Source organism: Quercus robur, chromosome 9, assembly GCF_932294415.1.
Source record: "Quercus robur chromosome 9, dhQueRobu3.1, whole genome shotgun sequence".
NCBI lineage: Eukaryota > Viridiplantae > Streptophyta > Magnoliopsida > Fagales > Fagaceae > Quercus > Quercus robur.
In genome coordinates this window covers 53,925,945-53,945,775 of record NC_065542.1, presented here as the reverse complement: position 1 = coordinate 53,945,775, position 19,831 = coordinate 53,925,945, and the positions used below count along the sequence as shown (strand labels likewise).

At 29.9% G+C, this 19,831-nt stretch overlaps 2 protein-coding genes across 6 annotated transcripts in view; both read right to left on the bottom strand.

Moving 5' to 3' along the window:
- Nucleotides 1-19,831, bottom strand: part of LOC126699129 (ankyrin repeat-containing protein BDA1-like) — a 44,861-nt gene that overhangs the window by 111 nt on the left and 24,919 nt on the right. The gene's annotated exons all lie outside the window — the stretch shown is intronic.
- The window catches only part of LOC126699130 (ankyrin repeat-containing protein BDA1-like), a 95,961-nt gene that overhangs the window by 67,597 nt on the left and 8,533 nt on the right, over nucleotides 1-19,831 (bottom strand). Inside the window, exon 2 of one of the 5 annotated variants that reach the window (XR_007646689.1) lies at nucleotides 5-797. The exons of 3 other annotated variants lie outside the window; for them this stretch is intronic. Coding sequence is in view for 1 of the 2 variants with exons in the window: in XM_050396763.1 (XP_050252720.1) it covers nucleotides 585-797 (213 nt within the window). In the remaining variant the exon portion in view is untranslated. The remainder of the gene's footprint in view (nucleotides 1-4; nucleotides 798-19,831) is intronic. One more of the 5 variants, XM_050396763.1, reaches the window with a different exon arrangement.

Sequence of the window (19,831 nt, the reverse complement as noted above, 5' to 3'; positions counted from 1 at the left end):
AAACCTTGACGCATACATTTTCAATTGCATTCAGGTCCAAGCTTGGCTTTATTTTCATTTTCCCATCAATTCTTCTTCCATGAACGAATCAGCACAGAGACATGCAGCGTCGACCGTATTGCAGATATAGATAGTGCGTAAATAACAGAAAACAGAATCACAAGGATTAAAGAATAGGTATATGTAAAATAAATCGGGAATATGACTGACAGCGAAGTAATATAGCAGAGAGAGAGGGAGCCAAGGGCTGCGCGGAGTATAACATACCCGGATGGAATGATGAGAAGAACTATTGTGTATGAGAGCATAAATGTCAAAGTATTTGTTATCAGGAATACCCAAAAACATAAAGTTGTACCGCGAATGGCTGTCCCTGCAATGTTTGCAAGATAAGGAGCAGTTTTATTGAAACCTCTGTAATCTGGTATTGTAGCATTGGGCAGATTGCTCCATGGATTGTAGTAATCTTGCCAAAGTCCCCCTGGAGGGCTCAGTAGTCCTTCATAAGTCACTGTCATAAGCAACGTAGCAACCACCAAAACCACATTGCGCCTGTCGTCCGATATTTTCGCCCATCTATCAACCTGGAGTAATCGTCTTTCCTCGAGAGATAAGACTGTGGAACGTAGGTAACGTGCACATTTATTAACTTCAGCACGCTGTAACATTTCACTGATCTCCCTGCTGCTGCTCAGCAGCTCTACTTCTTGTCGTTTTAGCAAGATGTCCCCTGCTGTATGATCCTTCACATTCTTGGCATTTATATCAACACCAGAATCTAGTAACATCCTCACAGCCTGCATAATGTAGTCTGATACACCGTCACTAATCTCATCAATGTGAATTATTCAAGTCTTGATATATAGTTGATATCATCCCTTTTGTTAATCCAAATGCATTAACTTTTTTACCATTAGTCTATTCTCTGTAGCAGTAGATTATAAATAATAATAAAAAGTCTGTAGGCAGTACGCTATAAACAGAGCAAGAGTAAGAGAGAGCGAGAGAGGGAGAGTGCAAGAGATATGTACCGCCGTACTGGCGATGGTGGTCGCCGGCTTGGACTGGAGCCCAGAAGAACACAGACTCACGGATTCACGGTTATATGATTGGCGACGGAAAGGAGCAGGTCCACTACAAACACAGTAACTAGACAGATTTTTTTTTTTTCCTCTGGTGATTTGGAATATATTAAAGGAGTACTTGTTAGTGTTTGGACAGCCAGGGCCCAGGGTGAATGGGCCATTATATGGATAGTACTTATTTGCACTAATTTAATTTTATTCTTTTGGTACCAACTTAGTTCTTTGGGTTTTCTTTTCTGGACTGCTTAAAAATTTCAAGAGCTAAAGTAATCTTATGATTTTTTTTTAGAAGACAATTAATCTCTTGATCTAAATTTTACCTTTCGAGAGGCAAAATTCGAAAATTTCAAGGGGGCAGTATGCAAATTTTCTTCTAAAGCTACAAGTGTTTTTACCTACTCTAAGGAAAATTTTAAAAAGCTAGGGGGCCATGGCTCCCCCTGGCTACGCCAGTAGAAGAAGAGATATTTTTAAATTAAAAAAAAAAAATTTATCTTATAGTATTTTAAGGATTAACTATATTATCTTATATTTTTCTATTCTTGTATAATATATTTGAAATTATTTAAATTTTAAAATTATTTTAAAGAAGGTTACTGAAATTTCCTAATTATACAAAATTAACTTTTATTTTCCTTTCAACTTTAAAGTCCAAAGTCAGCTACTCGTACCAAAAATGCAACAAATGTAAAATTATTTGTTAAGACATATAGTGACATGGTCAGATTATTTTCTTTTGGGCAAATTACAGGTTATCCATATGCAGTTTGACCCGAATTTAAGTTGTTTATTTGTGGTTTAAAAATTGGCACATTGCCCCCACTTTATTACTTTTTCCGTTTAAACATAAAAATAAAAAATAACAAAATCAAAGAAAAGAAGATCAAAAAGTAGCATTTGTAAAAATTTAGAAACTTGGGCTCATGAACTTCAATAGAACAATATAAAGTATAAACTCTAAAAGTTATGAGTTGAATCCAATTAAGAGGTAAAACAAAAAAGAGACCAATAACAATCTGTATACACAACAACTTTGTAGCTAGATCAAGCAAAATTAAAAACAAGACAAGAAATCAAGCTCCACAACCGTACCCCACCGTGAGAAGATAAGAAATCACAGCTGCAAAATAAGAAAACAATCCAAGTTTTGAAAAGCCCCCAGTATTCAAAGGAAAACCACAAGCCCATCTCTACCGTTACTCTATCACAAACTTCTTCAAAATTCAGACAAACCATTCCAAACTCTTTGCAAGAAAATTAAAATAATAAATAAATAACAGAGAAACTGGAGAGAAGCAAATGGACAAAGAAGAACCACTGTTTCTATTTCCATCACCACATCTCTTATCATCCTCATCTTATGTTTTAAGGAAAAAATAAATGTTCCTATCAAAAAAAAAAAAAATAAGGAAAAAATAAATGAGGTTGGATACGGAACTTTAACAGAACTTAACTTAGGTGGATAAAGTGTCAATTTTTAAACAATAAGTAGGCAACTTAAATTTGGGTCAAATCACAGATGGGTAATCTGTAATTTGTCCTATTTCAGGATAACCAAATAACTCAAAAAGTTTGTTTCATTTTGTTTTATTTTTAAATTCTCATTTAGGGTACATTTAGATACAGCTTATTTTGCTGAAAATTGAAAACTGAAAACACTGTATAGCAAAATAATTTTTAAATGTGTAAATAGTACCGTAAGACCCATTTTCAATATTTTTTTTTGAATAAAGTGGTTGTGGGTCCCGTGAACAGTACTTTGTCTCTAAAAGTTGAAATGCATGCATCAAAAAAAAAAAAAAAAAAAAAAAACGCAAGACGCAGGATAATTCCTATCCAAACGCTCACTTAATCTCTTGATAAACCTTTATGTAGTTCATTTTCTTTCTATCTTTAATTTTCCTCATCTTTTAATTTTTGTTGGATTTCCCGTGAAGTTAGCTAACATTGATCTTTGAAGTTGAATGGGAACAAGAAAAGTAACATTAATTTTGTATCCATATTATATGATTTTTTTTTTTTAACTTTATTTGCTAAAAATGCTAATATGAGAGCAAGGTCTAAAAAAACATAAATCTTTGAAAGAATTGTAACATGGAGAGGTTGATAGTTTTGAGATCTAACCAGAGTTCAACCGCAATAATGTCATAACTAATTTGATATTAACTAAATACAAAAAATAAAATAAATTTGTAAAAAAGAGTAACCTTGATTAAAAAATTTATCTACTAATAAAAAATGAATAATTTTCAAACATATATACTTGAGAAAAGAAAATAACAAGATAATATAGTTGATCCTTCAAGTACATGGCATAATTACATGGAAAACAAATATTTCACAATTTCTAACAAAATTTTATTTTATTTTGAGTGAAGACTAATTAGTGATTAAAATCAAATCATACAATGAAAAATTATATATGTTATGATAAAAAATAAAATGAAACTTTATTTATTTTATTAATATTTTATAATTGGTATTTTTTTTTCCAATGGAGAAAATCAAGATTCAAATCCATCATTCCTCATTGTAATAATTATTGTGTTAAAAAAAACAAATGAACTTATATTTTATTATTGAAACTCCTAATACTTTTAAGAATAAATATTTTTTATTTCAAAACAAGCATCAAAATCTAACCCACGACTTTTTTGCCAAAATAATCTAGTGGTTTGGTTCTTAAAAAATAGAAACCTGTTGCCAAAATACTCAAATTAATCTATACCCTCAACTTTTTCTTTGGCAAAATTTTTTCATAACATTCAGGTGGCAAGTTTTAAATGATAAACATCAAAATGATGTATGTATGTATCCATATATATATATGAGAAACAAATTTCAATTTGTCAATTTTGAAATATGTTGTAAAAAATATTGTATAATTAGCACTGCTCTAAAATCTTTGACATGTATTTATGGTTTTGATCATTGGATACCGGATAGCAATGGCTAGGACACTTGCCTCATATCATTCACAACACAAATTTCAGGTTAGTAAATAATTGAGAAAAGGAGAGAGCTTGCCTCGGGCTGATTTGTAGATACGGCAACGTGCAACACAGTGTTGCCTTCCTCATCCTTCCAGTTCAGCATTTTCCTCTTCCATAACATGGTATTTTTAGACTTGTTTTGTTGGAGCCGTTCCATCAAGTGTTTAAAAGCCTCTAGCATTTTGCATTTTACCGCAACATGTAAAGCAGTCTCATTTCTAATCGTCACATCTTCAATAGAATCAGGACAGATTTTTAGAAATTCGACCAATAGATCACGGTGATCCTCTGTTGCTGCTGCATCATGCAAAGGAGTCATACCCTCCCTTCCTTTGACACGAACAAGGTCCCCATCAACCTTTAGAAGCCAACGCACCACCTGGGTTTTCCCATTCAGTAAAGCAACGTGAATGGGCTAAGCCCATCTGGATTCAGCTTCCTGACAAATGAGGGCTTTAATCTGAGCATCTCCATGGCGAATGGGATATGCGTCTCCGTAGCAGATGCAACTTTGTGCAAAGGAGTTTCAACAAATGGTAGCTCATCGATGTGCTCCAAAAGTTTTACATCCTCCTTAATCAAGTTGTAAAAATCATTAATATCCCCCCCTAGAGCAGCCTGGTTCAACCTTTCAATTCTCGCAGCCTGGTTCAACTTCTCAACTCTCTCATCCTCCATTTTATAGAGAAGGCTGATATATTAAGGCCTAGGGTTTCCTTGGTATGAAAGAAGATAATGAAAATTTAATGGTTATATATAACGGCTAGCAGGAGTGAACAAAATGATGGGAGTACTAATTACGTTCTTTGCTAGAGCTAGGGGTCTCTTTTTATAGAAGCTGCAAGACTGGAGATTGAGGCAAAGGATTGGACATTTGAAGTCAAGGTATGCCAAATGACTTAACATCTTCCTTGAAAGTTATGCTTGATAATGGCTTTTAATAAAATACAATTCATGGTAGTGAAAATATTAGCAATTTCTTTATTTTCTTATATTTTCATTTTTCAAGAAGAAGAAATTTGTTGTGGACAAACAGTGGCAAAACCAAGATTTTAGTTTAAGGGGGGCAAGGTTATGATTGAAAAAAAAATTAATCTAAAAAATATTAGTCTGTATTATTAAAATAAATAAATAAATAACTATATAATATATAAATAAATATAATCAATTCATATTAAATAAAAATTAATTGAAGAGATTAATCAATATATTTATCTACAATTCAAGAAATTAATCAATGTACTCAAAATAAACTGTGAGATTAACTCAATATAAAAGTGTCAAAACTATAACAATAAAAAAGAGCAAGAAAGGCAATTTAACCCTCCCTTTAAAACAGTCTATATATGATAAATTAATTGACCTTTTTAACGTGTGTGCCAATTTAAAAGCCAAGTTACTAAATGAAAAAGGTTGATTGACTATTTTGTGAGTTTACCTGATCAAGTCCAATGATTGAAATAAATAGTTAAAACGCCTAACAATAATAAACGTCAGGTACAACAAAATACAAGTTCACCTACAAATATAACAGGATAGTAATTAATATAACCAACAAATATTTGGAAAATAACAAAATAACTAAAGGCATTTTTTGGGCGGAAGGGAGGGCAACTGCCCACCCCCCCCCCCCCCCCAACCCCTCTCAATCCCCTGGCTCCGCCCCTGTGGACAAAGGTCATTTAGTCTCTCCATTGAGAAGTTTTGGAGAATTTGATTTAAAAAAATAAAATAAAATAAGCAGAAAAGAGAAGTTTTGGAGAATTAGATTCTATGAGGCTCTTGAAAAATGAGAATGGAAGAGCTAAAGCAAAGCAAATGGCCTAACATAACCGGCATGAGGGAGAGAGTATCAAGTACAATAAAAAGCTATGGTAAAACTAAGTCAATGTTTCTACCAAAAAAGAAAAACCTAAGTAAATATCATAGATTAAAAAATGACTAGATGGTATGCGTAAAGATTCAGAGCAAAAATTTGTCTATTGAAAATTCTTCTATATTACATAAAACAAGGAATTCCTGGCCATCATGCTTCGAATTTCGCAAACCTATAGGTACCTTTTAACACATTCTGGACTTGTTGTACAAACTTTATTTACATGTTTCATGCTAGCTGTATTATTTGATAACGATATGGCACCATCTCATCCAAAAAAAATAAATAATAATAATTGATGGACCTGGCACCACTCACACAAGCAACCTCCTTGTCCAGAAGAGGGGCTAGTGGACGAACAAACCATCCCACCAATCCCGTTTTATCTTACACGAGTGGTGTAAAACCTCTAATGCCTTATCATTTTGTTAGATACAATATCTGTACAACTTTTTTAAACTAACCAACATTTCTTCTCTCCTTCATTTTACTAGCAATTTTCATGATTGGTTGGTCCATTTTTTTGTATGTGTTTTTTCTTTTCTTGAGAAAGATATTTTTTGTATGTTAGGTAAATATAAAGAAGTTGGTTCGGTTAATTCAACTAATAAAGATTATTATGTCTCTCAAAAAAATAAATAAATAAAGATTATTATCGTTAAACAATAAAGTTGAATGCGAATCTTGCCTATATTAACAAAAAATATATATATATTATATGTATCTTTACTTGAAATAAAAGAATATTCATTATAGAATTAAAATTGTAAGCGAAAAAGTATACATACAAGTTCAAACTCTTAAGAAAGTGCAGGGTTGTATGTCTCTTGATCAACTAGCACATCAAGTATAGAAACCTAAGAATGATGAACATTAGTAAGGTCTTTGACTCTTTTCACTTGAAAAAGGTTTCTATACTTGATGCGTTAGTAGATCCAAGAGATAAAATCCTGCACTTTCAACCTAAGTATAAGTTTATAATTATTCAATTCTTAAATATGTACGGTTCTATAATTATCAAGAACTTTATAGCTCTACTGACACATTAATATTTATATTTTCAACAAAAATATTCAGAATTTAAATTCATTTTTTACCGATAGATTTTCAAGAAAGATATTTTCAATGTTCATTCCAGTTTGCCAATTGGAACAAAAATTTCAATACCAAAAAATATATATATACACACACACAAAAAAGACTTTCATAAAACTAGTAAACTTATCCAACCCAAACTCATAAAAAGTCCATGATCATACAATAAAAGCTCATTTAAAGAGCCCACAGGGTTATCTTTTTTTTTTTTAATTTTATTTAGGGCAAGGATTTGCTACATACAAAATAAATTATAGCAACTCTTACAAAAATACACATGTATTAATGCCGAAGAGATAGACACATGTCCAAGCTTATATTTAAAATATATTTCAAACATAGTACCTTAAAGCACTCCCGGTATTTTAAACTACTAAAACTTGAATCTAGACAATTGATTGATGACATGGTTATTAATCTTTGATCACCTTGAAATTTTGTAAACATGAACAATATATGAAGATAATGTAATCTGACGGTAGATTTGTCAAAATTCACATTGAATTAAGAAATATAGTGTTGGGTTCAAGTTACACCTGACGTAACACCTAAAAATTATTACACCATCCAAAAACTTGTTATTGAATTCATATTTTGAAAATCCAACCGTTGGATTACATGTTCTATATGGTCCTAACATACATGCCAATTTTCATGTCAATCAAATGTAATTTACCATTTGATCTACAAACTCATCTTTTATGCATTATTTAAAACTACTAAAACTTGAATCTAGATAATTGATTGATGACATGGCTATTAATCTTTGATTACCTTGAAATTTTGTAAGCATTAAAAATATATAAAGAAAACGTAATCTCACGATAGATTTGTCAAAATTCACATCAAATTAAGAAATATAGGGTTGGGTTCAAGTTATACCTAACGTAATTCTAAAAAATATTACACCACCCAATAGCTTATTATTGAATTCATATTTTGAAATCCAATTATTGGATTTCATGCTCTATATGTTCTTAACATGCATGCCAATTTTCATGCCAATCGGGCGTAATTTACTGTATGATTTATAAACTCATCTTTTATGCATTATTTTAAACTACAAAATCTTGAATTTAGACATATGATTGATGACATGACAATTAATATTTGATCACATTGATATTTTATAAACATGAAAAATATATGAAGATAATATAATCTGACAATAGATTTGTCAAAATTCACATTGAATTAAGAAATATAGGATTGGATTCGAGTTACACCTGGCGTAACTCTAAAAAATGTTTCATCATCCAATAGCTTATTATTAAATTCATATTTTGAAAATCCAACCGTTGGATTACATGTTCTATATGGTCTTAACATATATGCCAATTTTCATGCCAATCAGATGTAATTTACCATTTGATCTACAAACTCATCTTTTATGCATTATTTAAAACTACTAAAACTTGAATTTAGACAATTGATTGATAACATGACTATTAATTTTTGATTACCTTGAAATTTTGTAAGCATGAAAAATATATGAAGATAATGTAATCTCACGATAGATTTGTCAAAATTCACATCAAATTAAGAAATATAGGGTTGGGTTCAAATTACACGTAATGTAATTCTAAAAAATGTTACACCACCCAATAGCTTATTATTGAATTCATATTTTGAAAATCCAACTGTTGGATTTCATGCTCTATATGTTCTTAACATGCATGCCAATTTTCATGTCAATCAGATGTAATTTACCGTATAATCTATAAACTCATCTTTTATGCATTATTTTAAGCTACAAAATCTTGAATTTAAACATATGATTGATGACATGGCAATTAATATTTGATCACTTTGAAATTTTATAAACATGAAAAATATATGAAGATAATGTAATCTAACGGTGGATTTGTCAAAATTCACATTGAATTAAGAAATATAGAGTTGGGTTCAAGTTACACGTGATGTACTCTAAAAAATGTTACATCACTCAATAACTTATTATTGAATTCATATTTTGAAAATCCAACTATTAGATTACATATTCTATGTGTTCTTAACATGCATGCCAATTTTCATTCCAATCAGATGTAATTTACCATTTGATTTATAAACTCATCCTATGTATTATTTTAATTGGAAGAAGTTTTTATTCACTTTTGAGAGAGAGAGAGAGTACAAAATGCTGAAATTCTTGAATTTTAGGCTACGATTTTGAAGTTGAAAGTGCTATTATTTTTTTATGGGTACAATTGTTTAGAAAATAAGGACTGGCCTTTCTTATATAGGATGTATATAAAATGTTTTTCTTTTAGACCGTAAACAAAAGGTTCATCTAAAGAGTATAAAGTGCTATATGTTTATAAGTTTCTTTTTATTTTTCTTTTAATTTTAGATTAACTTTTATCTCCAAAAAAAAAAAAATTAATATTTTAATGATTTTTTGCAAAGGCCAATCATGGCCCTTACAAATAATTTAGTATTAGTAAGGGCATATTTTTAACCCACACAAAAAATAAACTTTTTGCAAGGGATTTTTATTGTCCCTTGGAAATAAATTGGTGGGAACATTTCCCTCCAAAAATTTTTTGACATTTTAATGATTATTTGTGAAGGTCGATCCTATCCCTCGCAAATAATTTAGTATTAATGACGGCTTTTTTATAACCGTCACAAATAATACACATTTTGTGAAAGATTTTTAATTGTCCTTCACAAATAATATGGAGGGAAAATTTCCCTCCAAAATATTAGTATTTGTGACGGCCATAACACATAATTTTGACAGCTTTTCTTGTTGGTCACAAATATTTCACATTTCACCAAGTATTTATGAGGGTTTTATTTTGCCATCACAAATAAGATTTTCTGAAAGGGCTTTTTGGGTCCGTCAAAAATTCTAGGTCGCTGATAGGCATTTTTTTTTGTAGTGTTGTCCAGAAGAGGGGCTAGTGGACGAATAAACCATCCCACCAATCCCGTTTTATCTTACACGAGTGGTGTAAAACCTCTAATGCCTTATCATTTTGTTAGATACAATATATGTACAACTTTTTTAAACTAACCAACATTTCTTCTCTCCTTCATTTTACTAGCAATTTTCATGACTGGTTGGTCCATTTTTTTGTATGTGTTTTTTCTTTTTTTGAGAAAGATATTTTTTGTATGTTAGGTAAATATAAAGAAGTTGTTTCGGTTAATTCAACTAATAAAGATTATTATGTCTCTCAAAAAAATAAATAAATAAAGATTATTATCGTTAAATAATAAAGTTGAATATGAATCTTGCCTATATTAACAAAAAATATATATATTATATGTATCTTTACTTGAAATAAAAGAATATTCATTATAGAATTAAAATTGTAAGCGAAAAAGTATACATACAAGTTCAAACTCTTAAGAAAGTGCAGGGTTTTACGTTTCTTGGATCAACTAGCACATCAAGTACAGAAACCTAAGAATGATGAACATTAGTTAGGTCTTTGACTCTTTTCACGTGAAAAAGGTTTATATACTTGATGCGTTACTAGATCCAAGAGATAAAATCCTGCACTTTCAACCTAAGTATAAGTTTATAATTATTCAGTTCTTAAATATTTACGGTTCTATAATTATTAAGAACTTTATAGCTCTACTGACACATTAATATTTATACTTTCAACAAAAATATTCAGAATTTAAATTCATTTTTTACCGATAGATTTTCAAGAAAGATATTTTCAATGTTCATTCCAATTTGCCAATTGGAACAAAAATTTCAATACCAAAAAATGTATATGCGACACACACAAAAAAGACTTCCATAAAACTAGTAAACTTATCCAACCCAAACTCATAAAAAGTCCATGATCATACAATAAAAGCTCATTTAAAGAGCCCACAGGGTTATCTTTTTTTTTTAATTTTATTTAGGGCAAGGATTTGCTACATACAAAATAAATTATAGCAACTCTTACAAAAATACACATGTATTAATGCCGAAGAGATAGACACATGTCCAAGCTTATATTTAAAATATATTTCAAACATAGTACCTTAAAGCCCTCCCGGTATTTTAAACTACTAAAACTTGAATTCAGACAATTGATTGATGACATGGTTATTAATCTTTGATCACCTTGAAATTTTGTAAGCATGAAAAATATATGAAGATAATGTAATCTGACGGTAGATTTGTCAAAATTCACATTGAATTAAGAAATATAATGTTGGGTTCGAGTTACACCTGACGTAACTCTAAAAAATATTACACCATCCAAAAACTTGTTATTGAATTGATATTTTGAAAATCCAACCGTTGGATTACATGTTCTATATGGTCTTAACATACATGCCAATTTTCATGTCAATCAGATGTAATTTACCATTTGATCTACAAACTCATCTTTTATGCATTATTTAAAACTACTAAAACTTGAATCTAGATGATTGATTGATGACATGGCTATTAATCTTTGATTACCTTGAAATTTTGTAAGCATGAAAAATATATAAAGATAAGGTAATCTCACGGTAGATTTGTCAAAATTCACATCAAATTAAGAAATATAGGGTTGGGTTCAAGTTATACCTAATGTAATTCTAAAAAATATTACACCACCCAATAGCTTATTATTGAATTCATATTTTGAAATCCAATTGTTAGATTTCATGCTCTATATGTTTTTAACATGCATGCCAATTTTCATGCCAATCGGGTGTAATTTACTGTATGATTTATAAACCCATCTTTTATGCATTATTTTAAGCTACAAAATCTTGAATTTAGACAAATGATTGATGACATGACAATTAATATTTGATCACCTTGAAATTTTATAAACATGAAAAATATATGAAGATAATGTAATCTGACAATAGATTTGTCAAAATTCATATTGAATTAAGAAATATAGGATAGGATTCGAGTTACACCTGGCATAACTCTAAAAAATGTTTTATCATCCAATAGCTTATTATTGAATTCATATTTTGAAAATACAACCGTTGGATTACATGTTCTATATGGTCTTAACATATATGCCAATTTTCATGCCAATCGGATATAATTTACCATTTGATCTACAAACTCATCTTTTATGCATTATTTAAAACTACTAAAACTTGAATTTAGACAATTGATTGATGACATGACTATTAACCTTTGATTACCTTGAAATTTTGTAAGCATGAAAAATATATGAAGATAATGTAATCTCACGGTAGATTTGTCAAAATTCACATCAAATTAAGAAATATAGGGTTGGGTTCAAATTACACGTAACGTAATTCTAAAAAATGTTACACTACCCAATAGCTTATTATTGAATTCATATTTTGAAAATCCAACTGTTGGATTTCATGCTCTATATGTTCTTAACATGCATGCCAATTTTCATGTCAATCGGATGTAATTTACCGTATGATCTATAAACTCATCTTTTATGCATTATTTTAAGCTACAAAATCTTGAATTTAAACATATGATTGATGACATGGCAATTAATATTTGATCACCTTGAAATTTTATAAACATGAAAAATATATGAAGATAATGTAATCTAACGGTGGATTTGTCAAAATTCACATTGAATTAAGAAATATAGAGTTGGATTCAAGTTACACGTGATGTACTCTAAAAAATGTTACATCACTCAATAACTTATTATTGTATTCATATTTTGAAAATCCAACTATTGGATTACATATTCTATATGTTCTTAACATGCATGCCAATTTTCATGCCAATCAGATGTAATTTACCATTTGATTTATAAACTCATCTTTTATGCATTATTTTAATTGGAAGAAATTTTTATTCACTTTTGAGAGAGAGAGAGTACAAAATGCTGAAATTCTTGAATTTTAGGCTACCATTTTGAAGTTGAAAGTGCTATTATTTTTTTATGGGTACAACTGTTTAGAAAATAAGGACTGACCTTTCTTATATAGGACGTATATAAAATGTTTTTCTTTTAGACCGTAAACAAAAGGTTCATCTAAAGAGTATAAAGTGCTATATGTTTATAAGTTTCTTTTTATTTTTCTTTTAATTTTAGATTAACTTTTATCGCCAAAAAAAAAATTTAATATTTTAATGATTTTTTGCAAAGGTCAATCATGGCCCTTACAAATAATTTAGTATTAGTAAGGGCATATTTTTAACCCACACAAAAAATAAACTTTTTGCAAGGGATTTTTATTGTCCCTTGGAAATAATTTGGTGGGAACATTTCCCTCCAAAAATTTTGACATTTTAATGATTATTTGTGAAGGTCGATCCTATCCCTCGCAAATAATTTAGTATTAATGACGGCTTTTTTATAACCGTCACAAATAATACACATTTTGCGAAAGATTTTTAATTGTCCTTCACAAATAATATGGAGGGAAAATTTCCCTCCAAAATATTAGTATTTGTGATGGCCATAACACATAATTGTGACTGCTTTTCTTGTTGGTCACAAATATTTAACATTTCACCAAGTATTTGCGAGGGCTTTATTTTGCCATCACAAATAAGATTTTCTGAGAGAGCTTTTTGGGTTCGTCAAAAATTCTAGGTCGCTGATAGGCATTTTTTTTGTAGTGTTGTCCAGAAGAGGGGCTAGTGGACAAATAAACCATCCCACCAATCCTGTTTTATCTTACACGAGTGGTGTAAAACCTCTAATGCCTTATCATTTTGTTAGATACAATATCTGTACAACTTTTTTAAACTAACCAACATTTCTTCTCTCCTTCATTTTACTAGCAATTTTCATGACTGGTTGGTCCATTTTTTTGTTTGTGTTTTTTCTTTTTTTGAGAAAGATATTTTTTGTATGTTAGGTAAATATAAAGAAGTTGTTTCGGTTAATTCAACTAATAAAGATTATTATGTCTCTCAAAAAAATAAATAAATAAAGATTATTATCGTTAAATAATAAAGTTGAATATGAATCTTGCCTATATTAACAAAAAATATATATATTATATGTATCTTTACATGAAATAAAGGAATATTCATTATAGAATTAAAATTGTAAGCGAAAAAGTATACATACAAGTTCAAACTCTTAAGAAAGTGCAGGGTTTTACGTCTCTTGGATCAACTAGCACATCAAGTATAGAAACCTAAGAATGATGAACATTAGTTACGTCTTTGACTCTTTTCACGTGAAAAAGGTTTATATACTTGATGCGTTACTAGATCCAAGAGATAAAATCCTGCACTTTCAACCTAAGTATAAGTTTATAATTATTCAATTCTTAAATATGTACGGTTCTATAATTATCAAGAACTTTATAGATCTACTGACACATTAATATTTATATTTTCAACAAAAATATTCAGAATTTAAATTCATTTTTTACCGATAGATTTTCAAGAAAGATATTTTCAATGTTCATTCCAATTTGCCAATTGGAACAAAAATTTCAATACCAAAATATATATATATATATACACACACAAAAAAGACTTCCATAAAACTAGTAAACTTATCCAAGCAAAACTCATAAAAAGTCCATGATCATACAATAAAAGTTCATTTATAGCCCGTTTGGTTCCACTTTTGGTTCCACTTTTAGCCCATAACGGGCGTTTTCAAAAAAGCCCAGCCACGTTCTGCGTTTGGTAAAGTTGAAAACGCAACTTTTTTATAAAAGTTGCGCTTTCAACTTTTACAAATACTGAAGACAAAACGCGCTTGATTTATGGACCATCAGCTGTCCATAAATCTAGCACATTGAAAGACCGAAATACCCACACTCACATTCGCCCCTCATCTCTGATCTCTGCTCTCCCTTCGCATTTTTGACGCCTCCATAACGACAATTCTGCCTTGCTCTGCCTTCGTAAGTCTCTCTACTCTCTGTCTTTTTTCTTTGTCTTCCTTTTCTTCTTCCGCTTCGTCTTCCTCTTCTTCTTCTTTCTTTCTTTCTTTCTGGTTCTTCCTCTCCGTAAGTCTTTCTGTAGTTTTGGATTGTGGTTTGTTTTATGGGTAATGATTTTTCTGTGTGTTCTTTGGGTTGATTTGTCATGGGTATGGGTTGTTTTGATTTGGACCGAACCGGGGTTGATTCTCATGGGTCTGATTTGGGTTTTTTTTGTTTTGATTTCTCTGTTCTTTGGTTGATTTCTCATGGATCTGGGTTTGATTTCTCTGTTCTTTGGTTGATTTCTCACTTTTGGTGTGTGGGTTTTGATTTCTCAGGTACCAAAAACACTGATCTGCTACCAAAAACCAGGTACCAACACTGATCTGATTTTTTTTTTTTTTTACCGAGTGTGGGTTCCTTTACTTGTTTTGTTATTTGTTTTTGCTGATTGGAATATATAATGAAGTGTTAGTTTGATGAATATATAATGGGTATTGTTTTCGGATCTTGCTGATTGGAATATATATTGACATTGCAAATAAATTGAGAACACGATAGAAAATAAATTGACATTGCAATTTTTTATATATATATTTTTTAAAAGTTGGTTTTGAGCTTAGGCATTGAAATCTGATGGTGGGTTTTTTGGCTATGGATTTATGGGTTCTTTTAATCTGGGTGTTTTTTTTTGGGTAAAGTTGTGATTTTTTTTTTTTTTTTTTTTTTACAATTTTTCATTCTCACGGAGGTGATTTGTACTAAGAGCCAAGAAATTGTTGATGGGTATATTGTTTTGCTCGGAATTATGGATTGGGTTTTTTTTTTTTTTTTGGTTAAGTTTCACTTGTTCGTTTTTCTCTATGATTGTGTGGGTTAGGATGGAAAAAAAAAAATGAAGAATTTCGTCTGTAGTTGATGTCACTGGTAGTACCAATTGGAAAATTTTTGTTTTGATTTTCTACGTGTTGCTCTCGTAGTTTCTTCAAGAGAAGATCACTGTAATTTGAGTGTTTGGGTTCTTGGTTTTCCTTCGAACAACTTGTCTTTTGAGTTTTTCTTATTAATTTCACCCATTAATTTGTTAATAGTTCTATCATTTTTACTAACTCCTAATAACACTCAAATTCAATCTGAGGAGGAAGGCTTCATATATGTGCAAGCATCACACTTGGTCTTGATTTTGCCAAGAATGTGCTCATAGACAAGGCTGTTTCTTCTACTATTTCCGTTCAACTACCTGACATTGTGAAGTTTGTGAAAATCCCATTTGTTGGCAAAGAGGATATTTTTCTTCCAAATATTAGAATTTATCATGTTAATATTGCCTCCTTAGTTCCTCAAATGTTAATAATGTAGAGATATGCATTGTCTTAGACTCTTTAGTTGCTTCGGTTGCCACTACAATTTGAGCATAAGTTGGCAGTTTTCTTACATCACTTGGTTGGTTCAAAGTGCAATTACAAATGGTGGGGGTGCATCTGTTCAAGTATACAGCAGCTAGGCTAACTTTTGCTCTAATTGCAGTAAATTATAGATAAATTTTTGAATTTTGGTAGATGTAGTTTTTCTTCTGTTGGGTTGTCTTTGTCATGGAAATTTCTGTCGGTTCTTAGCCAAGCTTGAAATAAGGGTTGTTCTAATTTCAAAAGGTGTGGGCTGTGTGGGGCACTAGAAAAGTACTTATATATAGCAATTATGTTTCAAGTTCCAGTCAAATTGTTGGTTTATTTCACTTGAAACCAACGAATCATTTAAGATTTTTACAAGTAAATAGAGGGTTGGTCTTCTAAGATGTTACTGTATTGATTGAAATTTGTTTTTTAACGTTGCAGGATGATAGAGCATAGAGCTCCAGTGTCATTAAAGTTTTAGACTTGATATGAGTGAACTTCTTTTTACTTCGAAACATGTAATGAGACAAAAAAGACTTGCTTGAGTTTTATGTTGTATCGTTCAATTTTGACACTTGAGTGTCCCTGTTTATGTATACAAAAACCCTTACAATGATGTATAGTATAAACCAAGAGAATGTAATAAAGTGCAATTATTCTTTTCTTGATATTTCAATATCTGTAATGATTTTTATGATTTCTCTTCTTCTTCCTCATTTTTATGTAGTACAATTTAAACTTAGATTATTGGTGTATATTTTATCATCTTTTTACATTTTTATTTTGTGCTTCATGTTGATGGAAATTATTTAGATTTAATTAATATTATTATTATTATTGTTTAGTAAGTATATGAAATAGATGATTTATAATAAGTATGAAATAAACTCACATCCACAAAAAAAAAAACAAAAAAAACAAAAGTTTGAAATATCCCTTATATATACATTGTCCTTTTTGGTCATTTATCCCTCAAAAAGCCACTTTTAACAGTTTTTACCAAACACTCAGCTTTTTCATTATGCACTTTTTAACAGCTTTTACCAAACACTCAGCTTTTTGAAACTCCACTTTTTCATTATGCACTTTTACAAAACTCCACTTTTTCATTATGCACTTTTTCAAAAAGCTGAACCAAACTCACCCTTAAAGAGCCCACAGGGTTATCTTTTTTTTTAATTTTATTTAGGGCAAGGATTTGCTGCATACAAAATAAATTATAGCAACTCTTCCAAAAATACACATGTATTAATGCCTAAGAGATAGACACATGTCCAAGCTTATATTTAAAATATATTTCAAACATAGTGCCTTAAAGCTCTCCCGGTATTTTAAATTACTAAAACTTGAATTCAGACAATTGATTGATGACATGGTTATTAATCTTTGATCACCTTAAAATTTTGTAAGCATGAAAAATATATGAAGATAATGTAATCTGACAATAGATTTGTCAAAATTCACATTGAATTAAGAAATATAGTGTTGGGTTCGAGTTACACCTGACGTAACTCTAAAAAATATTACACCATCCAAAAACTTGTTATTGAATTCATATTTTGAAAATACAACCGTTGGATTACATGTTCTATATGGTCTTAACATACCTGCCAATTTTCATGTCAATCAGATGTAATTTACCATTTGATCTACAAACTCATCTTTTATGCATTATTTAAAACTACTAAAACTTGAATCTAGATAATTGATTGATGACATGGCTATTAATCTTTGATTACCTTAAAATTTTGTAAGCATGAAAAATATATAAAGATAATGTAATCTCACGGTAGATTTGTCCAAATTCACGTCAAATTAAGAAATATAGGATTGGGTTCAAGTTATACCTAACGTAATTCTAAAAAATATTACACCACCCAATAGCTTATTATTGAATTCATATTTTGAAATACAATTGTTGGATTTCATGCTCTATATGTTCTTAACATGCATGCCAATTTTCATGCCAATCGGTTGTAATTTACTGTATGATTTATAAAGTCATCTTTTATGCATTATTTTAAGCTACAAAATCTTGAATTTAGACATATGATTGATGACATGACAATTAATATTTGATCACCTTGAAATTTTATAAACATGAAAAATATATGAAGATAATGTAATCTGACAGTAGATTTGTCAAAATTCATATTGAATTAAGAAATATAGGATTGGATTCGAGTTACACCTGGCGTAACTTTAAAAAATGTTTCATCATCCAATAGCTTATTATTGAATTCATATTTTGAAAATCCAACCGTTAGATTACATGCTCTATATGGTCTTAACATATATGCCAATTTTCATGCCAATCGGATGTAATTTACCATTTGATCTACAAACTCATCTTTTATGCATTATTTAAAACTACTAAAACTTGAATTTAGACAATTGATTGATAACATGACTATTAATCTTTGATTACCTTGAAATTTTGTAAGCATGAAAAATATATGAAGATAATGTAATCTTACGGTAGATTTGTCAAAATTCACATCAAATTAAGAAATATTGGGTTGGGTTCAAATTACACGTAACGTAATTCTAAAAAATGTTACACCACCCAATAGCTTGTTATTGAATTCATATTTTGAAAATCCAACTGTTGGATTTTATGCTCTATATGTTCTTAACATGCATGCCAATTTTCATGTCAATCGGATGTAATTTACCGTATGATCTATAAACTCATCTTTTATGCATTATTTTAAGCTACAAAATCTTGAATTTAAACATATGATTGATGACATGGCAATTAATATTTGATCACCTTGAAATTTTATAAACATGAAAAATATATGAAGATAATGTAATCTAACGGTGGATTTGTCAAAATTCACATTGAATTAAGAAATATAGAGTTGGGTTCAAGTTACACGTGATGTACTCTAAAAAATGTTACATCACTCAATAACTTATTATTGAATTCATATTTTGAAAATCCAACTATCGGATTACATATTCTATGTGTTCTTAACATGCATGCCAATTTTCATGCCAATCAGATGTAATTTACCATTTGATTTATAAACTCATCCTTTATGTATTATTTTAATTGGAAGAAGTTTTTATTCACTTTTGAGAGAGAGAGAGTACAAAATGCTGAAATTCTTGAATTTTAGGCTACCATTTTGAAGTTGAAAGTGCTATTATTTTTTTATGGGTACAATTGTTTAGAAAATAAGGACTGACCTTTCTTATATAGGATGTATATAAAATGTTTTTCTTTTAGACCGTAAACAAAAGGTTCATCTAAAGAGTATAAAGTGCTATATGTTTATAAGTTTCTTTTTATTTTTCTTTTAATTTTAGATTAACTTTTATCTCCAAAAAAAAAATTAATATTTTAATGATTTTTTGCAAAGGTCAATCATGGCCCTTACAAATAATTTAGTATTAGTAAGGGCATATTTTTAACCCACACAAAAAATAAACTTTTTGCAAGGGATTTTTATTGTCCCTTGGAAATAATTTGGTGGGAACATTTCCCTCCAAAATTTTTGACATTTTAATGATTATTTGTGAAGGTCGATCCTATCCCTCGCAAATAATTTAGTATTAATGACGGCTTTTTTTTAACCGTCACAA